The sequence below is a fragment of the Pseudopipra pipra genome, chromosome 2, assembly GCF_036250125.1.
Source record: "Pseudopipra pipra isolate bDixPip1 chromosome 2, bDixPip1.hap1, whole genome shotgun sequence".
Classification (NCBI taxonomy): domain Eukaryota; kingdom Metazoa; phylum Chordata; class Aves; order Passeriformes; family Pipridae; genus Pseudopipra; species Pseudopipra pipra.
In genome coordinates this window covers 80,760,303-80,781,579 of record NC_087550.1, presented here as the reverse complement: position 1 = coordinate 80,781,579, position 21,277 = coordinate 80,760,303, and the positions used below count along the sequence as shown (strand labels likewise).

Genomic DNA, 21,277 nt, shown 5'->3' with positions numbered 1-21,277 from the left:
AGACTTGGGGAAGGGACAGGTGTCTGGGTCCAGGGCACTTCGGGGGCGGGCTGCTCGTCCCGCGGCCGGCCCCAGGGCAGCGCTGCCGTGCTGCCCGCGGGCGGTGCCGGGCCGGGCCGGGCCGGGCCGGACCGCACGTGGGTCCGTGACGGCGATCGGGGCCGGCGGGGCTCGGCGGCTCCTCCTCCCCCGGCGCCCGCCGGCGACTGGGCGCCGAGGCTGCGGCGGGCGGCGCGGGGCGGGGGTGCTGCCTCCTGCGCGGCGGTGCGGGGCGGTGCGGGGCGGTGCGGGGCGGTGCGGGGCGCAGCGGCAGCGGGGCCGGCAGGCGAGCGGCCCGCGCGGGCGAGGGCGGGCGGCGTCGCGGGGCGGCGGCGGGGGCTGCGGGGCATCGGCAGGGGCTGCGGGCGGGGTCCGCGCCCGCGGCCGGCAGCGCTCTCTGCGCCTCAGCTGGGCTTCGCCGGGTGCTGGCGGTGCGCTCTCCCGCCGCGGGGCTGCACAATGGCAGTCGTTCAGTAGGATGGATCCTGCCGTGGCTTTTGTTCTGCAGATCCACCCATCCTCCTAGCAGTCAAGTACCAGGCTATGGTTTTCTCTCTGGGGATCTTTCTTCTGCGTTTTGCCGGTGTCTCCGATGAGGTTTTGGCCTCGGCTGGGATTTCACTATCTTACTTTTCGTTTGGCTTCATGCTGAAAAAAGGGATTTCTTATATTTGCTCTCCACGCTTTTGGTTATAATCCAGTGTTGGTCTAGGGGGAATAACCATTCAGCCTGGCTGAAAAAAAAGCATCCATTGAAAAGTCTCAAAGAAATATACCACGTGAGGAAAAAAAACTGGGAGAAGAACGGAATATAATCGCTTTTTCTATGATAAAACTGGTGCCCCTCTTCAGGAGAACTGGTCTCAATTTATTATTATGCAACCACAAGGATCTCTTCTTTCTCAGGGTGTATAAGCTGCTGGATTGCTTTTCGCCCAAATCAATGTGGTTTCTTTGGAACATTTTCAGCAAAGGATCGCATATGCTGCAGTGTCTTTGTGGCAAGAGTCTTAAGAAAAACAAGAACCCAACTGGTAAGCAATCCATTGCAATGCGCTGTTTTTATTCTATGCTAACCTGTCTGTTGCTCGCCGAGGTAGATCTGCAATCCTGATGAGGGGAGAAGGGGGGATATATAGAGGCCAGCACGGACATGCATGTGCGTACGTGTATGAATAAGCAAGGAGCGGTTTGGATTAGCTTCAGCCACTGTCACCACCGAAAAGGGGAAAAAAAAATAATCAAAGGCGACCCTAGCCCAGCCGGCATCTCCTAGTTCCTATGTGCTATTTCCAAGGTGGAAACTTTTATATCACTACCCATATTGAGGGGAAGCCGTTATAGCCCCCCACTCACGACCACGATGCAAACCCCCCAGTCAGTTTTGGAAAGAGGAGACTGGCTCTCCTGTGCTGGTGTTAGCCGGCCCTGCCTGCGGTGGGCGAGTGTGACGGGGCTTGGGTCCTGCACAGCACTTTCTGAATAGCTTGCAGTATGTCACCCTACACGCACACACACCCACCCACCGCCTCGCTCTGCTTTCTAAAGTCAAGCCTGACACCCCCCGCCCCCGGCCTGGGGGCTCTACCTTATCACTCGCCCTCCGGCACTCTAGGCCGGGAGGGTGGAGGGGGGTGAGGGATGGAGGTGGACACTTTCTTAGGGCTTGTGCCCAGGTGGCAACTCAGCCAGCTATGCTGAGCGGCCGCAGCAACACCGGCGGGTTGGCTGGCTGCGCCGCTCCTCGGCGTATCCCTGCCGGGATGACCCCTCTGTGCACACGCTGGTGTCTCTGCGTCCGTCTCCATGTCTGCCTGGCAGTCGGGATCATGCGCTTCAGTTCAGCCCGGTTCCGAGGGGGAAACTTGCAGTACATTACATAAGAAATGCAAATGCAGGTGCTCTGGGCCGCCTGGTCTCCGGGGGTCACGCTGCTGCTGTTGCATCCCTCTTGCTCGGGGCGTCCGTGCGGCCAAGCCCGAGGCTTGGCGAGCAAGGTGGGCGAGGAGGGATGCTTGGCAGGCGGGGGAGCCAAGCTTTTCAGGGGAGATACCGGCCTCCGGTCCCCCCCACCGCCGAGCTCGCTCCCCGCGGCCGGCAGGTTGTCTTCAAGCACTTGAGTGCTTGGGGAGATGAGAGCCGCCGGAGTCCAGGCTGTGAGGGGAGGGATGCCGTGAGGGGAGGGATGCCGTGTGTGCGCGCTGGTGTGTGTGTGTGCCGGCTGCCCTGCAGTGGCAGCTCCCGAGCAGAAGGCTCTTGACGCTGGCACTGCAGTGTAGTAGATCATAGGCTCTCGTTACCTCTCTGACACCCCAACATCAACAAGCAGCAGCACTGGCAGCCCGCACCCCTTTCCTCTCCGGCAGCCGGGGTACCGGCTCCTGCTCTGCACAGTCCAGGACCGGTGCAGAGCCGAGGTGGGCACATCGGCGGATTTACCCCTCCCCGCCCCCGCCTTCCGTTTACCAGCTCGTCTCGCCCCTTTCCCCCCGCCGCTGCCGCAGCAGCGAAAAGCAGCCACTTCTTAGCATACCAGAGGCCGAAATGCCCCGCCGGAGGCTGCGCTCAGCCTCCCGCAAAGTGCCCTTTGCTTCACTAGCCCCTTGGCGCTGCGGCCAGCCGAGGGCCACTTCCCTGCCGTGTGCCCCCCGGGGAGGAATGGAGCAGACAGGGGCAGGGCAGCCGGACACTTTCTCGCAGTCCCTGGGGACGCCCCTCTCCCCCTGCCCGGGCCACGCACACAGGGCCGTGACCGCGGGGGAAGAGCAGAGCCACGGCGTGGCCCTGCCTGCCCTGCCCGCTGCTGCCGCCCCATAGCGCCGTGGTGCTCTGGGCAAGAGGCGATGTTCTGGAGGAAGGGATTCTGGAAGTGGGGGGCTGGTGGTTTCTAGACCTCTCAGTTTGCATACCGGTGGGAGAGGTGTATATCCCCCTCACCCTCCAGCCCTCCCCCAAGGACCCGTGTCCTTCCTCTGCAGAGGGGACGCTGTCAAAGCATCGGCCCCTGAAGCCAAGTCATGTATCTCGGAGTGCCAGGGGCCACAGCACAGCTTTCCACCTCCCCGGGGACTTTGCCGCACTTACCTACTCCCTCTGCACGGGATGAGCGGATTTGGGTGGCTGGAGTGGCACCGCCACCCTGCCTGCGGAGGGCTGACCTGGTCTGAAGAGGGCTGATCCCCTCTCCTGAAGGAGTGGGGGGAGCACGTCTAAGCAAGAGAGGTGAACGGGGCGAGGGGGATGTGGACGCTGACAGGGGGTCTGGCAGGTACGAACCCCGCCGGCCAGATCCTCGGTCTCGCTCCCCGCCCGCACAGTTTGCGCTGCTCCGCTCCGCTCCGACGCGATCCCGGCGGAGCAGCCGGGACGCCGAGCCCAGCCGAGCCGTTCCCGGGAGCGCCGAACTGCGGCTATCTGTCTGAGGAGGCTAATAATCCGCTTGGCCGGATTAGCTGGTAGCTCGGTCACAGGCTCTGTTGCTCTGACGGCAGATCATCTCCACCCAGGCTGGGGCAGCCTGCGGGAGCGCAGAGAGCCAGTGCCGTGATGCCCGACCTCCCCGGTGCCCCCGCGCTCCGGGCCGTGGGCCTCCCCCTCTGCGGGCAGCTCGGCCCGCGGGAGCCGGAGATCCCCATCCCCCCTGCGGCGTGGGGCTTCGCCACCCGCCCCCGGCCCCCTTTGCCCGCCAAACTTTTCAGGAACCGCTGGGTTTTTTAGTCTCAAAAGGCATCACATGAACGAGCAGCTGCCGCTGATCCAACCGTGCGGAAAATCCAGCAGGTTAGGCAGCTAACGCTGGCTGTAATTGCAGTTTATTCAGCTATTTTAGGCCTGCTGCACTTTTTTTATCCCTTTCAAGAGCTGGTGTATTTCCAGAAATGGGACTGGGTGGCTCCTTTCCAAATGTTCTCTGCTTTGCGTTTCCTCCCCACCGCTGGCTGCACGTGTGATGACCCCCTCCCGGGCTCCCCTGCCGTCTCCCGGGGCCTCAGGTGGCCCTACCGGGATTACCGGCACCTATCGGAGCTCTAGAGGGGGGAGGGGGAGGGAGGGCGAGTGGGGCAGGGAGGGATGTGGTGTCCGACGGGCTGTGTGCAAGTCTCTGGTAGAGTTGCATCAGGAGGCTTTGTTTTATTCATCACAGAAATGCAGCTGGCTGAAACCCCTTGGTTTCAAATTTCATATCCTGGATAGAGGAGCTGTTTTTGATTACTACAATTATTTACCTCTTTACATTTCTTTATAAGGACAAAAACTTTGCAAATCAATAGGTGTGTCTGTGTTTTCAGCTACTGAATTTTTTTGAGTGTTCCTGATGGTGCCAAAAGTAATGAAGCCCCACGTATCCACAGTGTCCTGTCCAGCACGAAAATGTTTGCTTTTGTAATTATTTCTATCTAACTCTACCCTTCCTGTTTGCTGTACACACAGAGAGGACTTCTCAAAGTGTGGAAAAAAGAGATTGTTTTTTCTCACAAAGAGTTAAAAGTTGCTCCAGACCATATGCCCTGAGCCATGGCTTGCAATAATATGCCATCCTGGTGGCTTCCCCACCACCACCTCCAGGCTCTAAACTGAGTTTGTTTAGTTTGGGAATGGCTACGTCATGGGGAGGATTTGGGGCCTGAGAAGAAATGAGGAAAGAGGTTATCTCTGGCTGCCTTTTGAAGCAAATCTAGCAAGTGAATAGATTTTCTTTTCCCCGGATGACAGCTGTTTGGGTGCCTATGGGAGATGTTTTAGTTGGCTGGAGTACTAGATGCCCCCATTGCAGGAATTGCTATCACATTTCACTCCTGGTGGCAACCCAACAGACAGGATGGATCGGGTTTCCTCTCCATTTTTACCTCCAAGGAGAAGCATCTCTCCAATGCAGTCATGGTTGTTGACAGGAGAATAGATGGAAAATGGCATTACTATAAATATGTCGCTGATAGAGGAATTTAGTTTAGGAAATAAGTATCAATCCTATATCAATCTCAAATACAAAACCTATTTAAAAAGAAATACAGGCTGTGGATGAACTGGAATGTCTGCATAGTCCCTCGTTAATTTCCTTCTCCATAAAATAGCTAGATTGTTATTTCATGATTGCTAACAATTTTGAAAAAGTTTCTAAGCACAGCCGTGCAAGGATCTGTTTGAAATGGAAGCTTGGGTCCTGTCCATAAAACATACAGTATGTGTCTTTGTCTGATTTCTAAAACAATTTGGCCTCCCCACTTTTCTTACTCATAGAAAACAAACTTCCCACCAAAAGACAAAGGGTATTTTGCCTCAGTAAGACCTGTGGGATTGGGTCCTTGAAGTTTCTCTCCTGTAGGTCTGAAAAGCAGCTCTGACTGCTTGAATACCACAATTCGTAATGGTAATTGAGCCGTGATCTGTTTCTCTTGCTCAAATGTAAAATTACCTATTTACATATATTTCACCTTCTGGAGTTTTGTCCTCTATGGAATACATTTCCTGAATTTATACAAATTTAATTATTCTTGATCAAATTAAATTGCATATTCTACTTATTAAGGGGTGAAATTTATGCCTGCTCATGTATCTCCCTACTGTGATAAAATGTTTGCACCTAGTTCAATGTCTACTAATGACAGGCCATTTATAAATGAATTCAAATACAAAAAAAGATGACTTAGGCTTAAGGAAAATACAAAAAATGTATTTACAGATACCATTGGTTTAAATATTTATGTGTATGTAGTTTTCATTTGAGTTTGATGTTTATCCTGCATAACTTTCTTGGATTATGTTAAGTATATAAATTTTAAGCTAAAATGTCTATTGACCTCAAATCTAGATAAGGAGTGATTTAGATATTCAGAATTTGTCTCTTTGTAAAGGTTTTCTGTCCAGTAAATGCTTGTAAAAATATGATCTGGAGAGTAGAGAGTTGCTTGAAACTGGAAACCAGTTTTTCAAGAGAACTTCATAAATCTAAAGAAACAGGAATCGGGGCATTACACTGACTCTGAGGTGGCATTTTGTAGATGGTGTAGGTTCACTACTGAAGTTTTCATAGAAAACTTAATATATAGGATGAAACACTGCGAGTCTGGAATCCAGCTGGATAAATGAAGTGGTTGTGTGCAAATTAATCTCTGCTGAATATTTACGGATGTTTGCCAAATGTGCCTGTGAGCAGTGAGTCCTGCTGGAGCATGTTTCATTCAGTCAATGATGATCTTGTTACTTTGGGAGAAGTGATTTGTTTCTTTACCTAATTCTCTTCTAGATGGCTTTTGTGATTTTGAACACACTGTTGCTTTCCTATGCCTTGCTTTCCTGCTTGTTAGAAATCACAGGCAATGTCTGAACATTGCACAAGTGTGCTGTTGGACCTTTTGTTTGTTTTTCGCATTTCAGCAAATGATAGCTTTTCAAAGATAAATTACTAGTTTACTGAACAACTTACTGAGTAGGAAAACATTGAATGATCTTAAAGTTTTACAATCTTTGTTGTGAAAAAAAATTACTGAGACATAGCATGAGGCTTGATGTACGATTAATGTACCCGAGAGCTATTTGCCACTGTACAGAAAGAGTATATGTGTGTGTACAGTAGAAAAACAGTGTACCTGGAAATAAACTTTGCAGGACCATGGCCAAGCTTCATTCAGAAAGAGCCTGCTTCTTCCACAGAATGTGCTTCTACTGTCATAATACTACTAATGTCAAAAATACTACTATTTTTGTTGGAGATCATATAATAAACTGCTGAAAAGAGTATATTCATCTTTGGACAAACTATTAAAAAAAAATTATTGTATTCTTGAAGTGGATCTTTAGAGCCAACCAGAAGTACTGAAAATAATAATTGCAAAGGGAACTAATGGTGTTTGGTACCATGATGGACTGAACGCCCAGCAAGAAAAATGTAAGTAATATATTATTATTAATATACTCTGCAGTAAAGGTAAATAGAGTGTGAATAGCTAACAAATTTGTTATTCAAAACAGGAGCACGCTGACTCTGAAGAAGAACTTTTTGAGGGCAAAACCTCAACAATAATCAAGTGAAAGGCTTTTAATGTGTAGATGGAATGCAGGTTTGGTGTATCTGTAGCATATGCTATTAGAAGCACTAACATTAATAGTAACAAGGAAAGTAAATAGTTGCTGATGAAATAGCATTGAGAATTCAGAATAACAATATCTGTAGTAATATTCAATGCACTATTCAGATGAATAACACCTTCGGCAGTAAAATTTAATGCATTAGTTTAGGTAACATACCGTGGTGAACATAATATTTTAATAGTTTTTGAGTTAATATTGAATGGCTGTGTGGGTCAGATGACAAAAGATGTCATGCAGTTGCTAGCAGAAATTGATAGTCTAATTTTAATGTCTGTATTTTGTGTTTTCACTCTGACACCTGCTTATTTTACTTTTAACTGGAAACAGCATGAGGAATTGCACTGAACAAGTTTTAACATTGGCATTCAGAAGGCAATATCTTGGAAATTACGTGGCTTAATCTTTTTGTGGCACTAAAATGTACCTGGTCCCATCAGACAGTATAATCAAACCAAGGTTAAACATTTTAATTCAATTGGAATTGTTTTGACTTTTGTTCACAGACAGTGACACAAATAAACTGTAATCCTCTATGAAAAAATTATTCTAAGGAGGTTCTCAAAAAGCCTGTATTTTACTGAACTGGTAGAGGAATAGACTTTGCTGTTCACTGAAAATTCATCAAGTCATCCATGTTTTTTGTGTGTATGGTTTTGTCATCTGTAAAGATAAGAACACAGTGAGGATACAGAATGTACAGGACTTGTGCCTTAGCTCTTGAACACGTCCTGTCCCCATCTCTGGGCATTAGATGGTGTAAGCAAAAATACAAGACCTGGGGCAAATCTAGGTTTGATACTTCCCCTAATCCATCCTCTCAGTCTTCAGCTGTCACTTGTCTGTCTGAGGTCAGAGCTTGTATTCAGGCCACTGCATGTAGCAGCCTCTGAAAGAGCTACACAAATTTACTTATCAAACTGCATTTCTGTTTTTGGGCATAGGAAAACTTTGCATGGCAGCGAGCTGCACATAACCATGTGCCATGTGGAAAGGATGTGGAGGGGTTTGCACTTTCTATGGGTACTTGGTTATTCTGTTGAAAAACAGAGGCTAACCCTGCTTTTTCTGCCCTGTATTTGTAATTACCAATTACAGTGCTTTTCAGGTGAAAAGCACTTCTTTCATGGTCTCTTCTTCTTCCTTGAGCTGTCCTGAAGTACTGTGTATTTCTATCATCTCAGTTTCCATGCAGTGTAACTTGTTTTGCTGAGGATATAAGGTACCTTTGGCTTTGGAGGACACAAATGAGGCAGCAGCTGACACATCCCTTTGAACACTCTACTTTCATCCAGCTAAAAGGAGTTAATTTCTATGGATTTTCTAGGCCTATGGGATAAGGGAATATCTCCTGAAAAGGGCATGTTTTCACAAAGTCCTTTCCCTTGAGGGAAGAAGAAGGATATGACTCCCTCGAAGAAGCTTTTAAAGAATTAAGCTCCAGTGTGACCGAAAACTAGAATTTTTTTACCATTGTTGAATGGTTTGAACAGGAGAGAGCTTGCATATAAAAGCAAAGACTTCTGTTTACACATGAGTCTCTTGGTTCTCACCAATGCTAGCAAAGGAAATACACAGGAATTTCATTGCTCTTTAATGAGGTTTGAGCCGAAAACGTTAATTTAAAGAAGGCAAGTTTGCCAGACTTGTTACTCTTTCAGTAAATGTATTTCTAAGCATGTCCTCCTACATTCAAACAATGTCCAGATTATACAGTTTGCAGTTCATGCTTCTCATTAGAGAAGTGCATTATGGAGCATTACCATTGCTCAATAGTTTCTACACGTATCACTCATTGCTGTATAGGCACATTTATTGACACTGAACGAGATGAAGAGGAACTACTAGTGCAAAACATAGTGGAAAATATAGAAAAAGATGTAGAAAAATTAAAGAAGAGCAAAATGCTTAAAAAAGTATGTTAAATCATTAGTATAGTAGTATCTTATAGAGTATCCTATCAGGAATATCTTAATAAGGCTTAAATTAATAGTAGTCCCTATTAATTCATAGTGCTCATGACACAAAAAACCACTTTACTGTTCTGATTTTCTTTCAACTGGAAATTTCAAGTCAAACCCAGAATGCTAATAGTTCCTGAGAAACTGAACCTAGGTGTGATTTAGGCAGATTATCCCACCAGGAGATCAACCCAAGATCTCAGATTTGAACTAAATTCACAATGTCTAAAACCAAGACAATTTTATGGCTTGGGTTCTTCCACCTTTCACTAAAATCCATGTTTTAAAGTAGAATTAACAGATAAAGTTTGTAAAGCTTGGCACCCCTAAGAGATTTCTTCCTATCCCCTTGCTCTTATAAATCTATACTCCCATCTGAAGGACACTTTCTGCCTCAAAAAGTGTGGTTACACAGAGTTTCAGTACCAACATTTTCTAGTCTTCTGGCCTTACTCAGATGTTTATTATCTCTACAAATATGACCTTGATCTATTCCAAACACTGTTGTCTCCATTATTGCCTCTCACATCTCTTTCAGTTCTTTCACCTTCTCTTTGTGCAAGCATCTCACTTTAGATAGGATCTTTGAGGAAAATTGGCTCTTAATTGTATTTCAGGTATTTTTAAGTTCTCTGCACAACTTCAAATAATTAGTTAGTGGTCATGAGCAGAATGACTGCACAGGTTTATTTTATTATTGAACGTAATAGGAGGTCTTATTTTGTTTTTAAACTGGACTTTAAACTCTGATAGTGTTTGTGGAGTTGTGAAAGTGTGAGAGAAAGTAAGTTAAGCTGTTATAGTTTCCTGTGTAATACATATATGTGTAAAATAAATCAGTTTATCCATGAGAGGAGGAATTTTCATCAAAGTAGTGGGAATGGAGTCATGATTTTCTGTCCTAATGTATTTCCTCATTTCAGTTCATCTTTGCGGTTTATAAGAAATGATGTATCTGAAGCATTACTGACATGAAGTGGAGATGAGCCCAGTGATTTGTGTGCCCCAGAAGATATTTTCTCCTCATTGAAAGTTTTCAGTTTTCTTCTCAGCATGTCTGAGAAGACATTGGCTTTTTTATCACTTTGACATTATGCATGTCAATTTTGGCCATTGCTATGCACCACTGATGAAAACACAGTCTGGGGGGTTTCTCAAAAAGCTAACTCAATATGGTGGTCTCGTTAAAAAAAAAAAAAAAAAAAAAGAAGAAAGAAAAAAGAAATGTCCTTAAGCACAATGAGAAAAAATAATTGAACCTAAGATTATGAAGGTGAATTTCACGGTATTTTGTCTGTAGAGGTATTTTGTTAGGGCTACTAAGATTCTCTTAGATGCCGGATGAGAATGATTTTATTCCAGTTGTGCCAGTAAAAGTGAGTAAAAGTGGAGGCAGCAGTTTAGGACCTTATAACCAAAGCAAAAGTAAGCTGTATGTTGTGCAGGCTAGGTTAAAATCTTTTAACAAAATATCAGGAGAAACAGCAAAATGAGGGTTTGTTACATTTGCCGAAGCCCGTTTGCCTTGGTCTTCCATGGCTGTCTGGAGAAATTGTGGTCTAGGTAGGCTGCCAAAAAGAACACTTGTGAATAGACTTAAGATAGAAGATGAGAAAATAAATGCTAAGCCCTTGTAGTTACATATGCAGGTTAAGACATTGGGGGTGGAACTTGCTGAAGTTCGAACAAAAGTCAGAATGCGACGTTAGTACATTAGGTGAGATTTTTTTCAGAGGCTATGTGGATGATACATGAATAGTGTGGGATGCTTTCTCTCCCACTTATTCTCAGAGGGAGATGAAAAACCAGAATGATAAAAGAAATTATAAAGTAAATAATAAAGGCTTTAAAGGAATCTGTAGTCATTTAGACAGGTTAGTGATAGAGAGGCCTACAGGCAGGCAGAATTTAGAAATTGTTTAAGCTACTTATCAATCGAAGAGCAAATAGATCTGAAATTTAAGGACATTTTCATGGAAAACATCTATTTCTAGAAGTGCTTCTTTCCCAAGGACATATCAGACAGTCATGTTTGAGAGTCTAGCTTCTCTCAATTTATTCCATTTATAGCTATCTTGCTAAAGGTGAGATATCCTTGTAAACATTGCTTTGCTATTATAAATGAAGGTGCTCCCACACTCTCATGAATCTACCAGCTGTCACTGCACATCTCTGAAGAAGTGGCCTCCAGGGTGACCTCAGGCTGAGTGTCTAGTGCCTCCTGCCTGTGCGCTGTTGCACCAATGCCCTACAAGCTGCCTGCCTGGCAGCCCTTGATGCTTTGGACCTTCATGGGTGTGTGGAGTCCTGTGTGTGCTCCAGCTGCCTGGGCTAACACCTGCCAGCCCACCTGCAAGAGAGATGTCACATGAGATGGCTCATGAGGGTGGCCCTCAAGCTAAACTGAAGCAGCCAGTATAGTTGCCACAGTAACTGCTGGGGAGAGGAAATGTATTATCCCCCTCCAAACTGATTTACAGCACAACTTTTAAAACCTAGAGTATGTGCTTCTGTGGTTCTTAAGCTTTGTAAATCTTTGTATCAGACGCAATGCACTGGGTGGTACAAACTATAGGAGAGTACAAAAGTTCAATATTAATTTGCATTTTTCTTCCAGTAGCTTATTAAGTTCACAGTCAAACAGGCCAAGAGTGTCAGGTGTCATTCAGACCTTGTAGATGATCATAAATTTGCATCAAGAAGCCTATAATGGAGATCTTCAAGTAACTTCAGAGGGAGAGCCTTCTTCTTGTTAACAGATGGCAAGTCAGAATTGTGAGTAAGAACTCTCCACCTTCAGTTTGGCACTGATGTCCCTCTCCCACCTTACACTCCTCCTAGTTGTTCAGGAACACAAGATTGAATTTATATTGCTTAATTAAAAAGGGCCAGGGATTGATCCAAGTCCAAATAGCTCAGGCTGTGTCATGTCTACACTACTTACAGTTACCACCCTCCCTAGCACATTTGGCTTGGAGAGAGCTTGCTCAAGTGGTGCAAAACTGCCTGGGACTTAAGGAAGGGTGTGGGTGACCAGGGGTCTAGCACTTCTTTAATTTAGCAGTCTAAACATAGCCAAAGAGGATCAGAAAAAACCTGCCACTCCCACCAAAGAAAGTTAAGGGAAGCTCTACTTGTAGAGTGATTTACTTGTGCCCCCAGCCTCAGAGGGGGACTGTACCTTGGCTAATGACAGCATAACACCTTCCTGGCAGGGCTATGGGTATATTAGAGATTCTCCTTTGAAGAAGGAGCACCTAGTAAGGGGCTACCTATGGGCTCTTGGTTAACCATGTGAAAAACTGGTGGAGGAAGGAGACCAGAGTACATCCACCTCAGAGTGAGTCTGGCAGATGAGCAGCAGAGATCAGAGTCTGCAGGGAATGAATCATAATGAATTTCTGAGGAGGATGAACCAGACAGGAAGGGAGGCTCAGTCTTGTTGGGGAAAGGAAAAAGAACAAGATGGAGCTCCAGAGTAAGGAAGAGCTGAAGGACAGGTGCTTTCCTCTGTCTCTAAATAAAATCTTTTTTTCTGCTGCTTCACTGACTTCCTTTCCTTCTCACTGACCTCAGAGATCACTCCTTCATTTTTGCGAGCATGTGCAACAAAACTGGTCATCTGAGTAACCTGTTTTTTCACTGCACACCCACCTTCTTTTTGGTGAGATATATTGGCATCAACCTGCATTACTGCTGTATGTGTTTCTTGATCTTTCTTTAATTAAGGGTGTATATTTCTCCCCACATGACCACCAGTCCCTCTCTTCCCTTATAGAGTTGTGAGGAGCATGAGTAAAGAAATATTTTTTTCTGATTATTGTTGCTTTAGATATGTTGGCGGGCTACACCTGGTGATGGTCTGTGAATTAAAAGGATCTGGCTTACAGTATGACTGTATGTGTATTTTTCTTAAATTAATGAAAATTAGAAAGCATAAAGCAGTTAGCATTTGGTTCTTGGTTTGCTTGTGGTTTTTTAAGTAGTTTCAGGGAAAATCAGTTTACAGTATTTGGAATCCCTTGATTCTTTTCTTTAAGGATGCAAAGGGTGTGTTTACTCTTGCATTTAATGCTAAATATGAGAAGGTTGAATTTAAATAGTGGATTCTCCACTTCAATTCCTTGAAACCCCCTTAAGGTGACTGTTCCTTTACAAGTTGAATATCTGAAGAAACCCAAGTATCACTGCTTGATCTGGGGCTAAGAGTGGTGTTGCATTTAACAAGAATGGAAATTTTAATGTTTTCATTGCTGACGATAAAAGCAATTGTGAAAAGCTCCGATGATGAGACACAGTTATGTTTTGCCTTAAAATGAAGCACAATGAGGGGTTGTGTTCAGGCTGTGAGCTTCTTAGAAAAAGCTGGGATTTCTGAAAATGCTCTAAACACTCTGTAAATTTGGAAGTTAAGTAAAATCTTCTAAGCCAGTAAAGTCTTTTTATCAATAGGGAAATAAAAGACTTTCAGTATAAATACGTCTCGTGTATTAGGTCTAATGTATTAGGTATCTTGGAAACTGTTTCTTCTGTTAGTAGCACATTAACATAACATGTCTAGAGACTTTCATGTGGTTTGGCAATTAAGACAACTTGGGCCAGACTATTTGCATTGAGGTTCTTTCCAGAAGTGAAAATATCTTTTCCCCTCTAGGCTGGGGAAATAAGTTTTTTTGTGTTTTCTCATTTAGAGTGTTTTTCTTTTTGGCGTGCTAACTGAAAGGACCACCTTTAATCCTTCTTCTGGAAGTTTCTTGCTATCTGCTTTATGCTGCAGTGCTCCATTGTCAGATTTGGTCATAAAGACATCCAAAAAAGTGTTTTACAGGAGGATAAAGGGAGCATGCTCTCCATGGGACCATTTTTGTGATGGAAAGTGATCTTTGCTCTCAGAGGAAAAAAAAGGAGATGTTTTTAGGCCTTGGCACACTGCTTTCGATTTTTAAAATAAATACTCAAATCTTTCTTGCTAATCCTCCATTCCGTGGTCTCTGTAAGGGAAGGCTCCTGTTTCTGTGGAAGACAATAATTTTCTTGTACAGATTTAATAGTTCTCTGCTTAATCTGCTATTACTTGAATAATTCTTACAACATCAGCCTCAGTTTCATTCATCTTCTTCTATTTTAACTTAGAGTGACTAATTTGCAGAACAAGCATGTCTTCCTCAGTTTACATTCAAGGGTGCTAATTAATCTAGGTTAACAAACTAATCTGGGTCTAGAGAAACCAAATAAAACAGGCAGCAAAGGAACAGTGGGGACTGAATTTTCCCCCTGATGTGGACATCGTCCTCTTGGATTTTCTTTTATGGAGAACTGAGCTTTTTCTCAGACTCATTAAGTTCTTTTCACTGCTCAGTAAGATACAGGCAACAGTGAAAAACAGAACAAACTGGAGGTTACACAAATGGATTTCAGAAATCTCAATGTGTCTACAATGAAGGACCTAGAAGAAAATTTATAAAAATGAAAGGCTGACTTGTCAGGAATTTCTAATCCTTTTGAAAGATACTTCTAAAAAAAGGAATATCAGAGAATGAAAGTTTAAACTGCCCACATTGCAGTATACAAATTTGTAAGCAGGTCACCTGGTAGTCTCCTTGTCCCTGGTACATGGCACTAATATTTTCTCCCTCAGGGGTATGTACAGTATCCTGGCAGAGTGCTACCCTTTTTAAAAGTTTTTTGTTTGGTTGGTTGGTTGTTTTTTTTTAAATTTAGTACAGAAAGATCTGACTAGTATAGAAATACATGGTATTCAGTAGATCTTAGCAGGACTTTTCAAAGAATAGCACTAAAAATATTAATTCTTTTGAAGTTAGATATAATGGTGAGTTTATAAAGCTTCTGAAAGAGCACAGGTAAAATGGCCAGTATGTAAAATGCTGCCCAGTGGCCTGCAGTACTCAATAATTATGAAATAAAGGTCCATCACTGAAACAAAATATAACAATTCTTCCTTTAATTTCAGAGATATTCAACTTAGGAGGGCAGTTCAGCCAAAAACCTCCATGATACTAAACTCAGTGTTCTTGGTACCCTCGTGAGTGCCTACTAAGACTTTTGAACTAAGAATAAGAGACAGGCAGCTAAGGTAGTGAAACAGTATTTTCTGTAGGGTTTATAGGAACCAATTATATACAATTTGTTTAAATTAGTGGTGAGCAGTTCTTGATCAACAACTCTCTTAATGCTAGTAAGTAGGAGTGTCTGGAATGTGGCACTTTGCATAGGCAACTCGTATCTGCACTTCAAGAGCTGCCAGATCTTTCAACACACACGGTGCTTTCATAGCAAAAGGATGGAGCAGAAGCTTTCCTGCAGATACTTTTACAAACTCTTCTTTCTTCTTCTGCTTTGTTTAGAACTGGGCAACTTATTACCACTCTTTATTGAAGGTAATAAATTAACTGCTGCTCTTACATTTCTTGGAATAACCCTGTTAAAAGGCACAATTTCTGTCAGAATATTCCATATCTGATGACGGGGGTGATTGCTCTTGCCCCTAGATGCAGTTACTTAATTAGAGATTATTTTGTTTTAGAAGTCCTTAGCTTGTGTTTCCTCTTCTTAGCCCACAGAGGACACAGAATCACAGAACGGTTCAGGTTGGAAGGGACCTCTGGAGACCATCTATTCTAACTCCCCAGCTAAAGCAGGGTCACCTAGAGTAGATTGCACAGGATCACATCCACTCAGGTTTTGAATATCTCCAGGGGTGGGGACATGAGCATGGTTACTTTTACCAGTGCCATGACCTTTACTACAGCCCATCTACTTATTGTCCTTCCTTTTCCATCTCTCTGTCCTCATCATCCTTTCAGATAAATAAAGAGTGAAAATCCTGTTTTACAGCACCCAGTGGGGAAATTCTTCCACCTGGGGATGGGACTTGGAGTAATGCTTCCTCACTACTCTTTCCTCTTCTGTGGGTACAATACAAAGCTCCTGTCAGTTCACATCCTTTGCTATAGTGTGGGGCCTCAGCAGCACTGTGTATTTCCGTGTATTTAAAATCCTGATGGATTTTAAAAAGCCTGAGAACTCTGCTGTGCTCAGTAAGTGATCTCATGGTCTTGCTCCTATACTCCCCTTCAGTGACGAGAAGAAGTAACTGGTGACTGCTTTTCCTTGCCACCACAGTGGCAAGGACCATCATCTTTCAAGCACAGCATGTGACTCTGTCACCTGATGAGTTTCCTAACTCATATCATGGAGATATTTCCTAAAAGGAGAAACCTTTTCTTTAGGACTGAAGAGATTTTGAACTTTGAGTTTACTGTGGGGCAAATGCTGCCCTTCTGAGAAAAAGATCTGCTCTGAGAAAAAAATCTGCTCTGAACAAATTAGGGTGGATTTGAATAACAGATGGGAAGGGAAAAGGCTTCTGAAATTTCTATAGAAAGAGCACATGATCTGCTCGCTATACCATCCAACCTGTGTGCAGAGGGATTTGTGTGAATGGAGTAGAGGGAGACAGAACAAAGCTGCTGGTACCCAGATGTCCAGCAAAGGAAATTTGCTTTTTGTGACTTGGAATCAAAATTTTTGGGTCTTATTACTGACAGTTCATCTCTTCTACAAAAGATGTAAAAAGACTGTTAGTTTTAATTTTATTATAAAGAGCTTCTCTGTACTTCCATGTACTATACTAACAGTATTCACTGTGTCCTCCTCTCCCTGCTCTTCCAGGCTCATGGGTACCACGAGATTATTAATACTTATAAAATGACCTATGTTTTGATTCTTCTTCATCATGCAGCAGCCATATCAGTTGTGTCCACTCAACTTTACTCCATGTTTGGCAATACTGTAATGAGGATTTAAAAAGATAATGTCTAAACAGTCGTATTTATGATGGATGTATAAGGACCTGAAAGAACACTTACAGGACAATTTTAGTATTACAGCCTTTATATTTCATAGTTTGGCATGTACAAAGAAGCATGAAAGATTTTTCGGTGGATGCTCAGTTCACTTAGATTTTGGTTTTTGGCAGGCAATTTTTAGTTCAAAAGTTCTAGTGATAATTTGAGAGAGAAATAGGCTAATACAGTATACGAATTCCCATTCTGCTTTGACAGATCTCAAAATGTTCTTAAAGGTAAAGTGTAATGCTAACAGTGGGATCAGGCTAATGGCTAATTTCTCATATCTTGGAATATCAGCTGTGTTACAAAAGAATTCCATTTGTTTTGAGGATTCAACTCCAGACCAAGGGTCTTTTGAGTAAGCAGGAACATTGCCCTTGACTTGGATGAGTGTTGGGGGGAAAATTTCTGTATGATTATTTAATAAATGGGATCTCTTGAGTTAGTAACAATGTGAAATGGAAGGTGCCACTTGCATGTTTGGTTCTTACAGTTAATATTAGCATTCAGTTTTTTAACCAGCCTTTCCAACTCGTAGTGGGTTGACCCTGTCCGGATGCCAGGTACCCACTAAAGCCACTTTCTTAGTCTCCCTCTGCAATTGGACAGAGGAGAGAGTTTAAAAAATAGCCAAGGATACATGAGTTGAGTTAACAGCTGGGAGAGGTCAGTTACTGATTACCTTCATGGGCAAAACATACTCAAAGTGGGGTTATTAATTAAATTTATTACTAACAGGATAAGAGCAAAAGAGTGAGAGATAAAACAACCTTGAAAACACCTTCCCATCACCCCTCCTTCCTTCCATGTTTTCCCTCCCTTCCCCCAGAAGTGCGGGGGGACAGGGAATGGGGGTTATGGTCGGTTGTTACTGCTGTTGCTCAGAGAGAGGAGTCCTTCCCCTGCTTCTGTGAGGTCCCTCCCATGGGAGACAGTCCTTGGCAGACCTCTCCAGTGTGAGTCCATCCCACAGGCAACAGTTCTTCACAAACTGCTGTCCCGTGGGTCACTCCTCCATGGGGTTCAGTCCTTCACGAATGAACTGTACCAACGTGGGTCCCCCACTGGGGCCACAAGTCCTACCTGGGAAAAACCTGCCCCAGCCTGGGCTTTTCTCTCCACGGGTTGCAGGTCCCTGGCAGGATCCTGTTCCATCTTGGGCCTCCCAAGGGGTCACAGCCTCCTTCAGATATCTACCTGCTCCAGCATGGGCTCCTCCATGGGCTGCAGATGGGTCTCTGCACCATGGGTCTCTGCACCGTGATGGTTCTCCATGGGCTGCAGGGGCACAGCTGCTCCACCATGGTTTGCATCATGGGCTGAATGGGCCTCAGCTCTGGCGCCTGGAGCACCTCCTGCTCCTCATTCTGCACTGACCTTGGTGTCTACATTGTTCACATGTTCTCACTCCACTCTTCCCTGGCTGGAATTCTTTCTGATCAATACCTTTCTGTTCTTAAATGTGTTATCACGGAGGCGTTACTCTGTAAGAGCTTAATACCTTTCTCATATTGCAGTGCCCAAAGCTCCACACAGTATTCAAGGTAAGGTTGCCCCAGTGCAGAGCAGAACGGGATAATCACCTCCTTGGACTTTCTGGTGATGCTTTACCCTATGCCCCCCAGGACATGGTTGGCCCTCCTGGCTGCCAGGGCACTGCTGACTCATATTCAACCTACTGTCGACCGGGACCCCCAGGTCCCTTTCCAAGGCACTGCTTTCCAGCATCTCATTCCTCATTCTGTCTGTACATCTGGGTTTGCTCCATCCGAGGTGCAGAATCTGGCACTTTCCCTTGTTGAACTTCATATGGTTGGTGATTGCCCAGTCCTCTTATTTTTGGGGGTCTCTCTGCAGAGCCTCCCTGCTTTCGAGAGAGTTAAAAACTCCTCTGAGTTTTGTATCATCTGCAGACTTGCTTAGTATCCCTTCCAGTCCTGCATCCAAGTGTTCCTGCAAATAATCCAGATGTTTGATTTATCCTTTAGAAAGTAAGAAATTATTATTTCTGTGGTTTGTTTGGTTTTTTGTTTGTTAGTTTTTTTGTTTTTGGTTTTTTTTGCTTTGCTCTTGGGTGCTGTAACAAAAGTGTTGCCAATTGCCTTTTTTCCTTCTCCATAGGTTTGGACTCTTCCTAGCTGTTATTGTACCACAAGAAACTTAAATAAGGACTGATTTTACTGTATCAATCGACTCACAATAAAACATGTTCATACTAAGCTGCATGCTGCACGACCCGTGTCACCTTATCAGGTTTCAGGCTGCAGTTATGAAGAACTGTACATGCAAAGAGAAGACACAAGACCCACTGAGATTGCTGGACCAAATTTGTCACTCATGCAAATGAGTGAAACTGCGTTGACTTGTTAAGGATTTTGTCTTTATAAACTCACATTAAATGCTGTATAGTTTTTTTCTAAAATACCTAGTTAGGGAGTGGTCCAGTGGCCTAATATAACACATAATTAAATAATAAAATACAGCCATATATATAGGGGCAGCAAACATATGCATGTCAAAGAGAGGACAAGACACTTAAGAAATAAAATTAAAGATTTTAGGGTTATTTTTATTGCCTAAACTAAGGAAAAATGTACTCATCTAATAAGCAGCATGAAAGTAGATGCAAAGTGAATTCTAATAAATTTCTTTCATTTATTATTATTTTAGCCTAAGATGATTTTACTTATATAAATGGAAAATACTTTAGTAGGAATTGTACTTTCAGTAGGAAATAAGGAAAGTATTCCATTTTAGCAATGTTTTTGAAAAGCTAGGAATTAATCAGTGTTTACTCTAGCTAACCTTGATCCTAAGTAAATTTCTTTGTTATTCTTCATTGGTCTTTCAAATTGTTCCAGAGGTAACAGGAAGGTAACATTTGATTTGTCTTATCCGTGGCTTCTTCTCTCTTATTAAATAAATAGGTCACAATACCTATAGAAGTGGAGACACTGAAGTCATGGTCATATATTTATTCACTTTTAGAACTAGGATTGGAAACCTGTCTTGCTTGAAATATTTTTTCAGGGACAAAAAGGAATAAGAAAAATATTGTTGTACAGTTAAAACAGAGTTTCAGATGGTCATTCTTCTTCATCCCAAGACCCCACAGTACTTACTATCCCCACAGTGCTTTCTATCCAAATTCAACTTCTCCCTGGGCAGTGACAAAGGATAAGATTTTACAATTGATTGCCTCTGCTTTATTTGCATAATATTGCTGTGGTCATGAAAAAAAAGCACTAAAAATAGGTGCTGACTGTGGCAGATACATCTGAAGAAAATCCTCATACAATAATACGTGCTCATTAAAATGGTACTATTCATATGGTAAGGGTGAAATTATACTTTAGTTCTGCACTTGGCATACCAAGGACAAAGTAGTGCTTAGCTGATTCTCTCCCTTGTCTTCCTGCAGATTGTCTGGCACAGACTTATTTCTTTTATTTGGGGCATAGAGGGATGTCCAGGAGGTTGATTCTTGATGGAGTGGGAAAAGCCCACCTGCGGAAGGCTAGAGGTAGAGCTGTGGGCTGCAGGATGTGGAATAATACCGTATTTTTTCCAATTACAACAAATTGTCTCTGGTGTCACATGGAGTGCTGCAATTCTGCTGATTAAAAAGGCACCTAATTCACAGATTCCTAATGACATGTGGGACGCAACCAAAAAGCCAGTACTCTGCTTTAATATAGATAGCAATTAAAATTGACAACTCTGTCTCTTTTTTTTGTAATATTTTTTCAAAATGTAGATAGATGCTTCCTTCTCCACATTCATTTGTCCTTATGCTGTAACAGGGAGTTCTACTTAATCTGCAATTAAAGACTCCTGCTTTCCTCGTTTCCTCTGCTCATGTACACTGCTGTCAAATCTTGCAGAAATTAAAATAACAAGTTACAGGATGTTATTTCAAATATTTGACAAATATTGACTTCTGACTTCAAATGGCCACTACTTGTGGGTGTAAGCAGGTAGATGAACGATGAGGACTTTTAGCATCTTTCTTCTCAGAATTTGAGCTGTAACTCACATAAAGTTGCAAACATACAATATTTACACAAGTGGAAGCAATATTACCTATTCTACTGCACTTTGAGCATCTGTTCAAAGCTGGACGTGGTTGATATCCAGATGACTTGAACGCAGCATGTGCAATGTAGGCAGAAAGACCAGGTTCTATGTTCAGCTGTTGTTGCTTGAGTGAGGGCAACTTCGGGAATCAACAAAGTGAGGGACCAAAGGACCACCTCCTTCCTGTTGCAGAATTGAGATAACTCCTTTTTCTAATCTTTCTGCTGTTTTCTTTTAAGATCA

General features: G+C 43.6%; 1 protein-coding gene across 3 annotated transcripts in view; it reads left to right on the top strand.

Annotated features, from left to right (window-relative positions):
• The first annotated feature begins 458 nt into the window (after positions 1-458).
• FGF14 (fibroblast growth factor 14) overlaps positions 459-21,277 on the top strand; it is a 401,680-nt gene continuing 380,861 nt past the window's right edge. Inside the window, exon 1 of one of the 3 annotated variants that reach the window (XM_064646102.1) lies at positions 459-1,073. In XM_064646102.1, coding sequence (XP_064502172.1) covers positions 866-1,073 — 208 coding nt within the window. In that variant the 5' untranslated portion in view covers positions 459-865. The remainder of the gene's footprint in view (positions 1,074-21,277) is intronic. The other 2 variants (XM_064646100.1, XM_064646106.1) reach the window with 2 other exon arrangements.